The 14,281-nt window shown below is 56.0% G+C and overlaps 1 protein-coding gene across 2 annotated transcripts in view; it reads right to left on the bottom strand.

The window, feature by feature from the left end:
* The window catches only part of PAX7 (paired box 7), a 99,153-nt gene extending 86,840 nt beyond the window's left edge, over window positions 1-12,313 (bottom strand). The window contains exons 1-4 of one of the 2 annotated variants that reach the window (XM_057746725.1): window positions 12,229-12,313; window positions 9,476-9,711; window positions 8,781-8,910; window positions 7,619-7,753 (exon numbers count right to left, since the gene is read on the bottom strand). In XM_057746725.1, the coding sequence (XP_057602708.1) occupies window positions 7,619-7,753; window positions 8,781-8,910; window positions 9,476-9,711; window positions 12,229-12,313 (586 nt within the window). The remainder of the gene's footprint in view (window positions 1-7,618; window positions 7,754-8,780; window positions 8,911-9,475; window positions 9,712-12,228) is intronic. The other variant, XM_057746734.1, reaches the window with a different exon arrangement.
* Window positions 12,314-14,281: the final 1,968 nt, after the last annotated feature.

The raw sequence follows: 14,281 nt of genomic DNA, 5'->3' as shown, positions 1-14,281 counted from the left end.
TCTGAAACCCGGACTGGGATGTTTATTTAGCGACGTTCTGAATAAGGGTTCTCCGCCCCACTCGCTCCTCGTCCCGACGGGGCCAGGCGCGCGGGCCGGCCCCTTTCCAGCACCCGGGTCGGAGCGCGGAGCCCGGGCCCCCGCCTTGGGGTCGGCCTCCCGCCCGCCCCGCCGGCCCGACTCGCTCGCCTCTAATTAAGCGGCGGGATCGCAGCGAGCCGCCGGGCCGCGCTGTAATATGATGAACTGCCTTTGTGCCGGTGTCACCGAAAGCGCTTCTGATAAGGGGAAGCCGCGGAGGATCAAAAGGACGACAGCGGCTCGCCCGCCTCCCGCCGCCGCCCGGCTTTGCGCGCTCGCCCTCTCCGCCCGCGCTCTCCCGCAGGCTGTCTCTGGGTCCCGCGGTCTCTCCTGATCTGCCCGTCCCAGGCCAGCCTTTCGGTGCCTCTGCGTCTCTTTGTCTTTCTTCCTGCTGCTCTGCGCCTCCCTCGGCCCGTGCGCCTTTCTCAGCATCCTCAAACGCTCTAAGCAAGGTTCTCCCATCCCGCGCTGGGTGTTTCTCTGAATTTTCTCGTGCACGCGCGCTCTCTCTGCTGACACTCTCCTCCTCCTTTCTGACTCTCTCTCGTCCCCCCCCCCCCCCCGTGACTCTGGGTCTCCCCGGCCTCTGCCCATCCTTCCCTCGGTCTCGACCCGGGCTCAGCCCCAGCACACCCCCAGGGCCCAGGCAACCGAATCTTGGAAAGGTCCACGAGCTGACCCGCAATCTTAGGAAGTCGAACCAATTCATCCTCAGCAGACTTCGGAGCTCTCCGGCCCCTGGCAACCGGCGCTCACTCAGCTGCCGCACAGAGGGCCGAGCACGAGCGCCCAAGGCGCCCTTGGAATGCCCTCGCAGCCTTTTTGGAGCGACTTGGGGTGCACACAACTTCCCCTCATCCCTCTATATGCTGCAGCGGCTCGCGACCCTTTTCCTCTCCCCTGGGGCTGAAGTTCCAAGTGCAGTCCATCCCCCTTCGGCATCCCCTTCCCTACACCCCTTCCTTTGGCCCCCACCTCCCCTTTGCCCTCGACCCCTTCTCTTCCTCCTTCAGGCCCCTCCCTTTTGCTTGCTCCTCGTTCCCCCTGCGCTCTCTCCAGACTCCCTCCCTGTCTCGCCTCTCCCTTCCCCCCACTTTGTTTGAAGTTCTGGAGAGATCTATCTACTAATGGGGAAGTTTCCCCCTTAGGTCACCGTTCTGCCTTGATTCGATTTGGGAAGGCGAGTTCCCTCCCTCCCCCTACCCGACCCCAGCCGGGGCCAATCGCTCCAGAGCGGGTCAGAAAGCGCTGACCCCATTTCCACCTTTCCTCTTTCAGCCAGAGTTGGGGGAAGGGGGGGAAGAAGAAAGGCCAACGACAGCAGAAACTGGGGGGGGGGTCCCAACCTTCCCGTCCCTCTCATCCCCATCCCCACTGGGTTTCCTAATTACCTCATTAGTCTGGAGTGGGAGGGGGAGAGGAGCTATTTTTCTGGAATTCCTGGAATGTGCCCCCCCCTTAGTCATGGCCTTCAAGGCCCCAAAGCCCCTGGAGAACCTCCCCTTTGGGGTGTCTCTTCGGTGTGCTTCTTGGTAGCAGGCACTGTCTATTCTGTGGTGGGAGTTCTATATGGCTTTAGCCTATGGGCTTCCGGGGGCCAGAACCAGGGCTCTTGCGCATTTCATGTTTATGTCCTTAGGTGCCCATTAGGAATGAAGCCTCATCAACTTTGCTGATGATGGTAGATAGGAACTCCAAAGAAGCAACCCAGAAGGAAATCTCATTTGCTCAGTCCTCTCTCCCTACATAAAAAAAATGTTTGCATATAATATTATTTACATAAAATGTAGTGTGTGACAAACTATCATTTTCAAGAAGACATTCTTAAAAAAAAAAAAAAGCCCAAATAATCACCTTACTGCTTTAAGGCTACTGTTATATGTGCTTTTAAATCCTTCCATGTAAATTCCACTGAAAAATTTGGAAAGCTGTGAAAGGGGAGGGGGCCGCGAGGGTGGGAGGGGGGAGGTTAATCCGGGTTTAACGCTGCGATGCCGTCTTAGGACCAGGGTTAGCCTGATTGCGTTATCTCTTCGCAACATTTGAGACGCCCATATTTCACCCAGCCAAATAGCTCGGAGAGCAGCGCAGATGGCTGCCGTGGTCGCGCCTCAGGAAAATGTGTTATTAATATCTAAATAACTTCCCAATACTGTCTGGTAAATCTTCCCTCTACCATTCCAAATGATGAATTCGTTTGAAGTCTTCCCCCAGCCTCATCTTTTCAATGTCTCTCTCTCTCTTCTCTCTTCTTCTTAGGCTTATTTCAAACTGGTAAATATCTAATTCCTTTAACGGCTGTGCTGCGCACACGAGTCTTTTAGCTACAAACGCCTGGAAACAGCCGGTGTGTGGCGGTGAGTGCCCGGAGGTGAACAGAAAACCCGCATGCCCTCGCAGCGGGGGACCCCACCCTGTTTAGAAATGCGTTCGGGAGAGTGGGGCTGCGCGGGAACCTCAATCTGGGAGCTGAGCCCTTCCTTTGCGCGCCCCGGGGACCCTCTCTTGGTCCCCCGCGGCGTGCCGAAGGCATCCCCCCTCTCCCCAACGCGCAGCTCTTGCGCGGCTCGCGGCTCCGAGACCCCACCCGCAGCCCTCCGAAGGCGTCCCTCGCTCTCTGGGGCGGATAATTACCCACCGCTCGCCTGTTCTCCCTTGTTTAAAGTTTGTTTTCTAAATGTCTTCTATTAGATTATGTTCGTTCATTCCCCCTCCAACCTTATCTCCTTCTGTCTCTTCTCTCCCTGCCCGTCACACTCGATTTAGGCACGAGTTTATCTGGCAAACAGTTTGCCGACTTTGTTTATTTACCGCGGGTTCTGGGCTGCGAGCGAGCGCGCGCCAGTGTTCGCCTTTGTAATAGTTATCACATTGTTGTTCTTCGTTAGTCTCAGCTCCTTCCACCCCCTCTCTCTATTTCGGTGGGGGGGGGGATGGAGGAAAGAAAGGGGGAGTCTTGTCAGCCCAGTGTGGGTTCGCCCCCTCGCCCGGAGCCCCCTCCGCCGGGATATCTCCCCCACACCCCGCATCCCCACTCTCCTCTCACCCCATCCCCCCACCACCCCGGCGCGGCGGAGCCCTCACCCCCTCCCTCTCCCCCTCTGGTCTCACTGAATATCCACCGCCGAGCGCTGCCTAAAGCCGGGGAATTGCCTGACACCCTCCCATCTTCCTCCGAGCCCCCATTATGCGAAGCTGATCCCACTCTGAACAGCCTCAAATCCCGCCTGGACTCTGTTTGATTAGATTGCCAACCCGGGGTAATCCTTTGATTTGGTGGAGTGTCAATTACCTTTCTCTAAACACACATTTACAGAGGAGGGAACTTGTTGGTTTAAATCAATGCAGATTGTTTCTTGATAGATGGACTATCTTCGACCCCTCCCTCGCTCCCTCTTCCAAGGCCCCACTCCCTGGGGGCCCCTCCCCTCCCCTTTCCCGTTCTCGCCTATCCAGTAAACAATGCCCCTTCCAGGTGTGAAGCCGAAAAAACAGTGTGGGCTGAAGGGAGCCCTGCCCCCCTTCCCCTATTCATTCGCTCCCCCGGAGCCTAATTAAATTTGGCAGGTCCTTGTACACACAATCAAAACAGCTTCCTCCAGTGTAGCAAACGACCGAAAACCGCATTAGCAGCTATCGCTGCTGCCAAATTAAATTGTTTCCCACCTCCTTTTACAAGTGTCTAAAACCGACACTTCGGGCTCTCCCCTCCTTTCCGATCCTTCTCCGTCATTTCTCACTCCACACCTGTAAGTTTGCTGCTTTAAAAAATAAATTAAGGGAAAATGCAAAGAAATACAAATCTGCCTCTCTCACACACACACCCTTGGCCCCCACCTCAGATGGTCTTTCCTACCGGGAAGTCAGCAAATTCTCGGATGGACTGGGACGTCGCCACTCACCTCCCTCCCCCACGAAAATGCACACTCTTCTTCTTTTTAATCTTGTGACTTTCCCCCTTATTTCATATTAATTGTGACCTGGCTCAGCTCTCTACCCTAGAGATCAACGTGGTCTGAGCTGGTCAGTTTCAGCCTAAACTTGTGCATCGTCAGAGATGCAAGAGGCTTTGAGGCTCTTACTGTTTATTACCGTGGTTATTGCTTTTCTAAATTATTGCTTATTTCTTCACACTCACTCTCTCAGCTCCCAGGGAGGAATGGTTTGACTCTGCAAAGCCCTATCAAATTTCCCACAAGAGTCTCCCTGGACTCAGGTTGGGAAAATCTTTTTCTTTCCCCGTCCCTCCTCAAATCCTTTTCCAGCCTGGTCCCTGCCTGTCTCTCCCCTGATCCTCGGAGAAGGGGTGAGGAGGAGACAGTGTCCAAGTGGATGAGGGCAAGGAACCTTTCCAGGTGTGCAGAGCATGGCCGGAGCCCCTATCCACAGCGGTCTGAGAATTCTCACAACCAACAATCCTAATAACTCAGTCTTAACAAGGATAAGAGCAAAAAAAAAAAAAATATGAACAGCCTCATGAATATCAGCCCAAGGGGAGCAGGAGTGAGCTGTTCAGAGATGAAAGTGCACAGAAATAAAAGCTCAATTTAATCTGCTTTAAAACCCTTCAACTTAACGTTTGTGCTTCAAACTCTGAGAGTGAGGACTGATTGCGGATAAATAGTTTCTTACCATGCCTGGAAGCTATTACACCCCTCTCCAACACAGTTTCCTATTCAGCAGTCCCAGTTTTCATTACCAGCTCTAATAAGTCTTAACATTATTAAATGCCAAGCGGACGATAGGAAAAAACGGACTCAGGGAGGGATCTCTCTTTAGCGCTTAAAGAGGAGAGCTCTTAAACCCCTTCTTCGGCGGCTCCCCGCCATGAGAGGGGCAACCCCCGGAGAAAGCATTTGCCAAGAGCAAGAAGCCAAAACAAAGTTTGTGGGTGTGCACCCCTCCCCCTGCTCTGCCCAAGGATATCTCTGCCTCTCGCCACCTGAACTGCTCAGGTGGAGGTTGGGAGGGTCTTTTCACCTTTAACTTGGCCATGAAACTGACTGCCAGGCCTGGGAGAGAGACGAAAGTTTCCAACTGGGTAGCTCACTGGGATGCCAGCCACTGGCCAAGGTGGCTGGCATCCCAGTGAGCCAGATCTGGAGCTGATACCATTTGTTCACAGATGGAAAGACAACCCTCTCTCATCCCCACTGTCACACTGCCCATTGCATGCATCTACAATCAATCACACTGCACATCCACGCAGAATCCCATGACTCCCATCCAAAGGCCCGTGGGCATGTATCTGAGAGACACACGTGCTTACACCACCATCCAGCTCCCAGTCACAGGGCCCAACATGCCCACTGTCACTCAAAAACCACGAGGATTTCTGGACACCAGGCCCACCGCTTTCACTTCATTTCTGCAACTCTTCTTCAGACTCAGTGCCAGTACTCTCAGCCTGCCCATCTGGAACTGCCAGCCTCCTTCTTAAACACCTGGAGACTTGGAGCTTCCTGGTTCTACTGCAGGGAAAACCTCTGTCCAGCGAAGTTGCCTGTCCGCTGGTTTTGTAAGCCTGGATCAGTACCGGAAACCCCTGGACTCCTTTGAGCCAAAGGGATCTCCAAAACCCAACTTGCTACCCTCTTCCTTTCCTTTCCTTCTTTCTCAGAAGAAATTTATCTATTGTGCTTCCTTACAGACTGAACTGGACATACCCCTGCCACACACACATACACCTAAAGTCTCTCCAAATAAAACCAAACCTCCTTCGCTTCTCCTCTCAGAAGCTGCGTCTGCTGTGTTGTATTTGGCCAGCAAAGATTATTCAAGTTCTCTGTCCCCCTCCCCCCACCCGCAAAAGAAGTCCAACTAAATCCAATCCGGTCGGAAATAAGGAGTGGATCCCCCCTCTGTGAGGGATCCCCAGGCTCTGGGCTGCCTCAGCCGAGCCAGGGGCTACTTGGCAGTGCAGGGCCGCCTCCCGCCGCAGACCCGAGGCCCTCCGGCAGGCCCGGCACAGCGGGGTACCAGGCACAGCTCGCTCCCTTTCTTCCCTGCCCTTTTGTCCCCGGTGGGACTGGGCTCCACTTGGGGCCCTGAATGTCAATAGCCCGCCCCTTCCCCAGCTCCAAGCAGCTCCCACACTGGGCTGCCCCTGCCCTCCCCCCCATCCTTCCCCCTCAGACCAGGCCTGTGGGGGCTGGGCCTCTTTGGGAGTTGTCTTTGGAAGCGGGCTTTGTCTGTGAAGTTCATCTTCAAGGTTGGGAGAGACTACTGAAAACTGGAGGGAGACCTGAGCTAGGAGTTCCAGGGAGGTGAGGAGAGGAGTACCTTGAGAAATCCCTGGAAGGAAACTCAAACAAAATTGTGCTCTTTTACAAGTTTCAGGGTTCAGAATACTCCCCCACTTTTTCCAAAGCCACCGTTTTTGTTTGTTTGTTTGTTTGCATGTTTTGTTTTGTTTGCAGGTTATAATGGCCACTGCCTTTCTTGTTTGCCTGCTGCCTCCCTGTGTGTGCGTCTGGGACTTAGCTTCTTTTCCCCGGCTGTCTTTGTGACTTTGGGTCTTCCCCTTGACTTTGGGTCTTCCATTTTTATTTCTTTTCCCACGTCCCCCATTGAAGCGCACTTACCAAGTCTCAAAGAGACCTGCAAGGGGAGTGGTGATGAGGAAGGACTTTCCCTTCTGAAACTTCCCCCGTCAATAAACAAAAGCACAATCCCCTTTTCTGGGCGTGCAGGCGCTTGAAAGATAAATGCCTTCCCTAGCTCATCTCCAGAGAAAGCAGGGCTCAGACTCCAGCCCCACTAAAAGCAGGGCAGAGGGTGTGTGGAGCCCGACTCTCTTTTCGCCACTGGGATCCTCCAACCCTGGGGATCTGGGGACTTGGCCTCAACTCCTGGCCCCACTGGTGGGTGCCCAAGAGGAAAGCAACTAAAACATGCACCCTTCTGTCCCCCACTGCCTCCGCGGAATCTCGGTTCGGCCCTGGCATCCCAGGATGGAGAATTAGACGCCGGCCCACGCGGCCCTCGCTAATTTTTATTGATTGCAGCGGTCAGTCAACTGTCAGGCGGGGTTTCAAGGGACCGTTTAGAGAGCGTGTGCGGGTCTGGTGAACAAATTCATTTAGGGAGCCGCAGGCCGGCTCCTTTTTCCTCGCCCCCCGCCCCCCTGCCCAGATTTCTTATAAATAATAGATCGACCCGGGACTAGCAGCCAAAACGGCAGCTCGGGAGGACACCCAGCCCGGAGTCCTAGGCTAGAGCCGGCGCGCCGGGGTGCGCAGTCGACCGCGCCCGGAGCACTAACCCGCCGCCGGGCTCCCCGGGGATGCAGAGGCGGTCTGGACCCCGCTCCACCGCGCAAGGGAGTCGCGGGCTCCGCGCCCAGCCCAGCCTGGGGACGCACCGAGGGGGCGCTCTCCGCACACCCCAAGAGGGTCCCGGCTGCTCCGGGGGCTGTGAGTCCTCCCGCTAAAGTTCTGTCCGCCAGTCCGGGTCGGGGAGGCTCCGCCACTGCCCCGCACCCTGGCGCGCGGGGAGAGGCGGGCTCGGGCATCGCCGGCTCCGGGCGGCTCCCTACCTTTGTCGCCCAAGATGCCGTCGATGCTGTGCTTGGCTTTCTTCTCTCCGTCGTCCTCCTTCTTGTCGGCTTCGTCCTCCTCCTCTTTCTTCCCGAACTTGATTCTGAGCACGCGGCTAATCGAACTCACTAAACCTCAGAAATTCAAAGGCAAAAGAGCGAGTATAAGTCGTTGGGGCCACCGAGCCGGGCTGCCTGGGGCCCTGGGAGAAGTCAGGAAGCCCATTTCCCCCCAAACACACTCAGGGGGATTCACACACACACCTCCCCTTAAACGTTTACACCTACTGGGAGGCACCAGCCCAGTCACCCACATAGACCCACACCTGGGGCACTCACAGGGTGGCAAAAGGCACCCACCTAGAGCAGTCCTATCACATCCTTGCACACACTTGTGCTTTCCACTATCACATACCCTAGATGCACTCACACCCACACCCACCTCCCCAGGACATCTCTGGAGGCCCTCCAAGCCCCTGCTGCTGCACTCCCCACCCTCAGGTGTGCATCCCAGCCCGGCACGCTTGAATGCCCAGGTGCACACACAGATACCCCTGGCCACTTTCCCTCCCACAGGCAGCAAGATTCACAGCCTCCATATTTGGGACCCACTGGTGGCTGGTGGCAGCAATAGAACAGAAATGGAGACTTGCAGAAAGACGTCCAGGGAGCCCACAATCTATCCCTCTGGGACAGACTAGGACAGACATCTCTCTAGGTCACTTTTCTGAGAAGGCACCAAGGGAGCTTTCCTTATCACCCAACTGTATAGGATAACTTTTTGCCCATTTCCTTCCTGCTTGCCTCCTTCCCTCCCTCCCTTCCTTCCTTCCTTCCTTCCTTCCTTCCTTCCTTCCTTCCTCCCTTCCTTCCTCCCTTCCTCCCTCCCTCCCTTCCTCCTCCCTTTCTTTCTTCCTTCTCCTCCTCTCTCCTTCTTCCCTAACTTCTTTTCTTTCCTTCTTTCCTATTCCCATCTTCCTTTCAGTTTTGAGTCCCTCCTGTGCCCTCACCCTCTCTGCGCTCTGGCTTTCCCTCCCAACTTTTCTCCAAGTTCCCTGTCATCCATCATCTCCCCTGCCCTCCCACCTCCAGCCCCACATAAGCTGAGCCCTGGCCAGACTCCCGGCAAGGGCAAGCGCTGCTGGCTCAGCTGCCTTCTCACCTGAGGGCACGGTGCTGCGGTCGCAGTGCCCGTCCTTCAGCAGCCGGTCTCGGATCTCCCAGCTGAACATGCCTGGGTTTTCCCTCTTGTACTCTTCGATCTTTTTCTCCACGTCTGGAGTCGCCACCTGCTTCAGAGGTGGAGGTGGGAGAGTAGGAGTGGAAAGATGGGGTGGGGGGGGAGGGAGATACTTTTAATATCAACCTCCCAAGAGCCCCAGGCCAGGCTGGTGGCTCTGGTCACCATGCGTCCATTCTGAGATTGGCTTTATCCTTTCAAGAAACCTGTTCCTGGCTCCCAGGAAGGCAACCAGGGTTGGGGGATGTGGAATAGGGCAGTGATAGGTAATAAAATAGAAACCTAATTAGGACCAGGGTGCCCCCTCACTACCCCAGGCAGGACTGGGGAAAGATTTCCCCTGGCCTGGGACGGTGGCAGGAGGTCTGGGCAGATGTAGGGACAGCACAGGAATGACCTCTTGGGCAATCTGGACCTCAGTTATCCCCATCCCTGAGAAATTCAAATAATGGAGGATGTCTGGGGGTAGGGACCCTCTTCCACTGTACTTCCCATAGGAAGCATATAGACACCCAGTGCTATATGACCCATATGACACAGGGTAGAGAGAGAGGCTACAGCCAGGATCCCCCAACCACGGGAAGGCTGGCTGCCAGCACTGTGGCAAAGACACTCACTCTGGGCTTGCTGCCGCCAATGGCCCCAGGCCGGATGGACCCAGTCTCCTGGTAGCGGCAGAGAATCTTGGAGACGCAGCCGTGGGAGACACGCAGCTGGCGGGAGATGACACAGGGCCGGATGCCGTGGTGGGCCATCTCTACTATCTTGTGGCGGATGTGGTTAGGCAGGGGTCGCCCATTGATGAAGACCCCACCAAGCTGATTGACCCGGCCTTGGCCAAGTGGGGTGGACACTGGAGAAGGAAGGGGGAGATGAGGAAAAAGAGAGGCACAGGGTGAGGATGGGGAGGAGACACTGAGCCCCCAAACCCCTGAAAGCAGATCTCAGTTCCCCACATTTGGAGCTGTGGCAGTCCGGAGGTCAGGAAAAAACCTGTCATGAAGCCAAGGGAAGGTCTGGCAAAGATGGAGAGAGGGGTCACGGCTGGCTGCAAGAGTTCCCATAGATGCTGTGTGTCCCCAGTCCTGCCGTACCATGGGAAATGAGGACACACCTGGGGGATCCGAATGCCTCTGAGAGGGGAGGGAGAGAGACAGAGGAGAGAGGGCAGAGCCTAGAGTCTGGGGAGCCTGGGGACTCTGGGACCAATGACTCCCTGGACCTGAAGCTTCGGCGGTGGTCCGCTTGCCTTTTAAAGAGGCCGACAACGGGTGAGATGTGGCCCACCTGGCCAGTTCCCTGCTCTACGTGGTCAAGTCTGATCCATTTTATTGGAGTCCAGCAGGGGCTGGTTGCTTACTAGCATTTACAGCCCTGGCTTGGGCAGCAGAACTGTCCTACCCATAATTGAACAGCCGAGGCACGGCAGAGGGACCAGGAACAGAATGCCGTTAGCTGCTGCCTCTGGGGGCACCTGGCTGTCCTTTGAGGGACTCTCCTTCCTTCCAACCCCTCTCAGAGTTCGAACTTCGTTTTGAGATGATTTGGGGACATGCTCCATGGTCGGCAAGCTCCTAAATCAAATACTCATTTGGCCTCAAAAACCCATGAATTGTCCCTGCAGGTTCAGAAAGGCTGGTACACAGACGGGCCAGAGTCCCTGGGTGTGGGTGACTTTGGGAACCAGAAAGACAGACGCCTGATGTGTGCTGGGGAGGGGAGAATGCCTGGGAAGCTTTAATGCAAAGTCCGCACAATTTCCTCCCAGGAGGTTGGGGGACACCCGGTGCACTAATCCGGCCTCGATCCCCCCAATTTGGGGACTAGGTGGCTGCGGAGGTCTGGCAGATTAGAACAATTTCACAGCCGCCGGAGTGGAGGGAGCTGACAGTATAATTGGAAGGGAGGAGGCGAGAAGAGGCTCCATTGCTGAGCTGTTCCTACCGCCTCCTCCCTCTCTCTGCCTCTCCCCCCCCACCCCTCTTTGTAAAAGTAGGTGTCTGAAGCCACCCTCGGATTTAATCAGAAATCGTGCGTCGCCAAGTCAGAGTCACTCGGTCTCCGTGGCGGGATATGCCATTAGCGCTCGAGAGCTCTCAAGCGCCCAACTTTATATTCAAGAGCCTCTTTAGCGACCGGCACTCGGCTCTCCTCAGTATTCTCCGTCATGTTGGGCAAATATTGTCCTAATCCGCTGCGCGTCCTCGGCCGCCTGTTTTACTTGCATTCGCTACAGGAGAGTGCTACGGCAAATCCCCGGGCTGGAGCGCTCTCCCGCCTGCGTGGTTGCTCGCGCACACTTGATCACGGAGCCACTCTTCTCGCCTCTGTCTAATTCAGGGATCCGCGCCGTCTAGCTGCCGGAGGGACCCCCCCTTCCAAATCGCAGGCTGCCTGCCCATCCATTCCCTTCCTTGCCTTCTCTCTCCTTCCTCACGCACAAGGGGAAGAGTAATTAAATAGGAAGAGTAATTAAAAAGTAAAAGCCGCACCTATCTCTAACCACTTCTGACATCCTGGGCTACCTACTCCCAGAAGCCAAGCGATCCCTCAGTTGACAGGTTGAGGGCCTTCTATTAGTTTACAAAGAAAACAAAACAAAAACGCAGGACAGGATCTTGGCAGTGCGCTCGCAGCCCTTGCTAGGGCCCGAAACCGATTTCACCGCCTGGTCCGTTCTGCTCACTCTGGGTACTGGATATTTAGGGAGGACACATTACAAAACTAACACTTTCCCCACATTTCCGTGCTCCGTCGCGGTCCTGAGTTCTCTCCCGAGAGATTTCCAGAGTTTGGAAGCCCGAGTGGAAAGTTTTGGGGGAAAATCGTTATTATGTATTATTTCAAATTAGTTTGTTTCCAGACCCAAACGCAGGGTCCTGGTTCAGACATATAAAATACCACACATTGTTGGTATGTCGAAATAAAAGGGATTGGAAGACCATCCTGGGGGTGAAAAGAACAATTCAAAACAAGAGTAGAAAGCGCGTAGCCGGCGCACGCAGAGAGCTGAGAAAGTATTAGGTAGAAAGTATTAGGTGGAAAGTATCTGAAAATAGTGGAACGAGTTGAAATTCACTAGGACTTGAAATTGACCAGGAGCCGAAATCTACTCTGAGTTCAGCCCTGCGGGTAAAGGCCAGAACCCAGGACTTGTGAAACTGAGGCCGCGGGTCGGTGAAACCCACGCGAAAACCGACAAGCGTCGGTCCCAGAAACTTCCTGGGTCCGGCGCCGGGCCTTGGACCCAGAAGGCAAGGGGACCCCTCCGTGCTGCCGCTGGCACCGCCTGCACCCCGTGAAGATTGCCACCTCTCCAAGGACCTCGAGGTCCCGGCGGAGGAGGCGAGGCAACCCCAGACGCTCTTACCTTCCAGAGGAAATCCCGTGCGGGGATAGTTCTGCCCGGGAGCCGGCCGCATCATCCTTGGTACAGTGCCGGGAAGGGCCGCCATTCTTGCGCACGCCGGGGACGAATCCAGAGTCGGCAAAAATCGCTTTCCGTCCGCTCCCTTTACCCCTGCTGCGATCTCTTTCTTTCCTTCTTCTTCTTCTTCTTTTTTTTAAAAATCTCTTCCCCCTCCCCTCCGCAAACGCTCCCTACCCCCACCCCCCACCCCCGGCTGCAGTCGCTTGCGTCCAGAAGCTGGGGAGGGGGGTGATGTGGGGGCGGAGGTTGTGGGGGGGGAAGGTGGCGACAAGGAAGTTCAAACAAACAAACACACCAACCCCAAGGCCTCCTCTGCAGGCCCCGCTCGGCCAGAAGTTGTGCGGGAGGATGCGCCGGGCAGCAGCGGGAGATGAGGCCGGGCCGCGGAGCGGGGGCTGGGGGGACGCGGCCGGAGTCAGGGTCCCCAGGCTCGGACAGGCGAGCTACGCTCTCTCGCGCTCCCGGCCAAAGTTTCTGAGCCGAGAGGCTGCGGAGTGGATTTCTTTTTCGTATTTATTTATATATTTATTCTCTCGCTCTCGCTCCTCTCCCTCCCTTTCCTCTCCGACTCCTCTCCACGCCTTCTTTCTCCTATCACACCCGCTACTCCCTTACACACCAGCTTTCACACCCCCGCCCCCCCCCCCCAGAAGACTTGGGGAGGGAAGAAGGTGCCTCTCGGGTTTCGGGGCTAGAGGGGAGGCGACAAGGGGTGACGGGGTTGGGAGGAGAAGAGGGAAAGCTAGGGGGCGAGCGATCCGCTGGGTAAGTTGTGCAAAAGTGCTCACTGGAGTACGCGGAGGAGGAGGAGGTGGCGGCGGCGGCAGCGAATGAGATCTGATAGGTTCGGACTTTTCTTTTATTCATGAGGAGGGAAGGGGGCCAGGGCGGAAGGCAGCCGAGGACCAATAACGAAAAGAAATCTTCAACGAATATTTTTTTCCCTCTTTTCTAATCCCCGGCTCACCTCGCTTTTGGGGGAGAATTTGAACCGCCCGTTAAAACAGAGGGAGCAAAGGCGGGCTGTGGGGGCTGGGGGAGGAGGGAGAAGGGAGGGGACCAACTTAGTCCCAGTGTCTTCCTTTGACGAATGGGCCGGGTCCGCAGAGTCCCCAACCCCGGGTCGCCCACGGCCCCTCTCTGCAGTCCGGCTGCATGGGAATGCCTGTCTCCCGTTGGTGGCTCCTTTGGATTCTTGCCTCTTCTCTATCCTCCCAGAGTCAGAGTCTGCTGTATTTCACGTCTTCTCCCTCATCTCACTCACACACTCTGAAATTGCCACCGGTGGGACCCACCCGGAATTGGCCTAGGTGACTTCAAGAGAGGGGTTTATGACTTTCTCTGGGAAATAGCCTCTGAGTCCTAGTGTTTCATTCTTGCCTGGCCCCCTGCAGCTCTGAGAAGCCCAGAATGATGGCCGAGTCTAGTGCTTAGAAAGCGGTCTGCAGAGAGCTAGGGACCCATCTCTTCCTCCCCTCCCCTCCCCTCCTGGTCCCCCATCCCTCACCCATCTCCAGCCGGGGTTAAACCATGCTCCTCTTCAGGTCCCCAGCCCACATCCAGAACCCCTCTCCAGTAGGTAGTCGGGTGTGCTGAGGCAGAACAGCAAGTGGGTGCCCAGGATCTGGGGGTCCCAAGGGGTGGGAAATGGGAGGGGCGGAGTGGTCAGGACTTGGTACCACCCTGAGATCCTCAATTCTGAGCTCCTCTGCTTGTGGATAGAGGGGGAGGGTGCCCCAGTTAATCGGTGGGGAGTGGGGGTGGGGTGATAAGTCCAGCAATTCTGTGCTCTCCCCCTGGCTCTCCCCGCTTTCCCCAGAGTGACCAGACATCCCTGCCTGGGGAAACGAGTCCTGGGGGTGAAACGCCCTCCCAGCGGGGCAGGACGCCACGACTGCAGGTCTTTTGTCTCCCCAGGGAAAGAGTGTCTCTGGCCCAGCGCTGGAGGCAAAATACAATAAAATGAATCCAGCCCTCAAACTGGCCCCCACCC

The sequence above is a fragment of the Hippopotamus amphibius genome, chromosome 1 (assembly GCF_030028045.1).
Source record: "Hippopotamus amphibius kiboko isolate mHipAmp2 chromosome 1, mHipAmp2.hap2, whole genome shotgun sequence".
NCBI classification, from domain to species: Eukaryota; Metazoa; Chordata; class Mammalia; order Artiodactyla; family Hippopotamidae; genus Hippopotamus; species Hippopotamus amphibius.
Note: the sequence above shows the minus strand (reverse complement) of the source record. Positions and strands in the feature narration are given on the sequence as shown.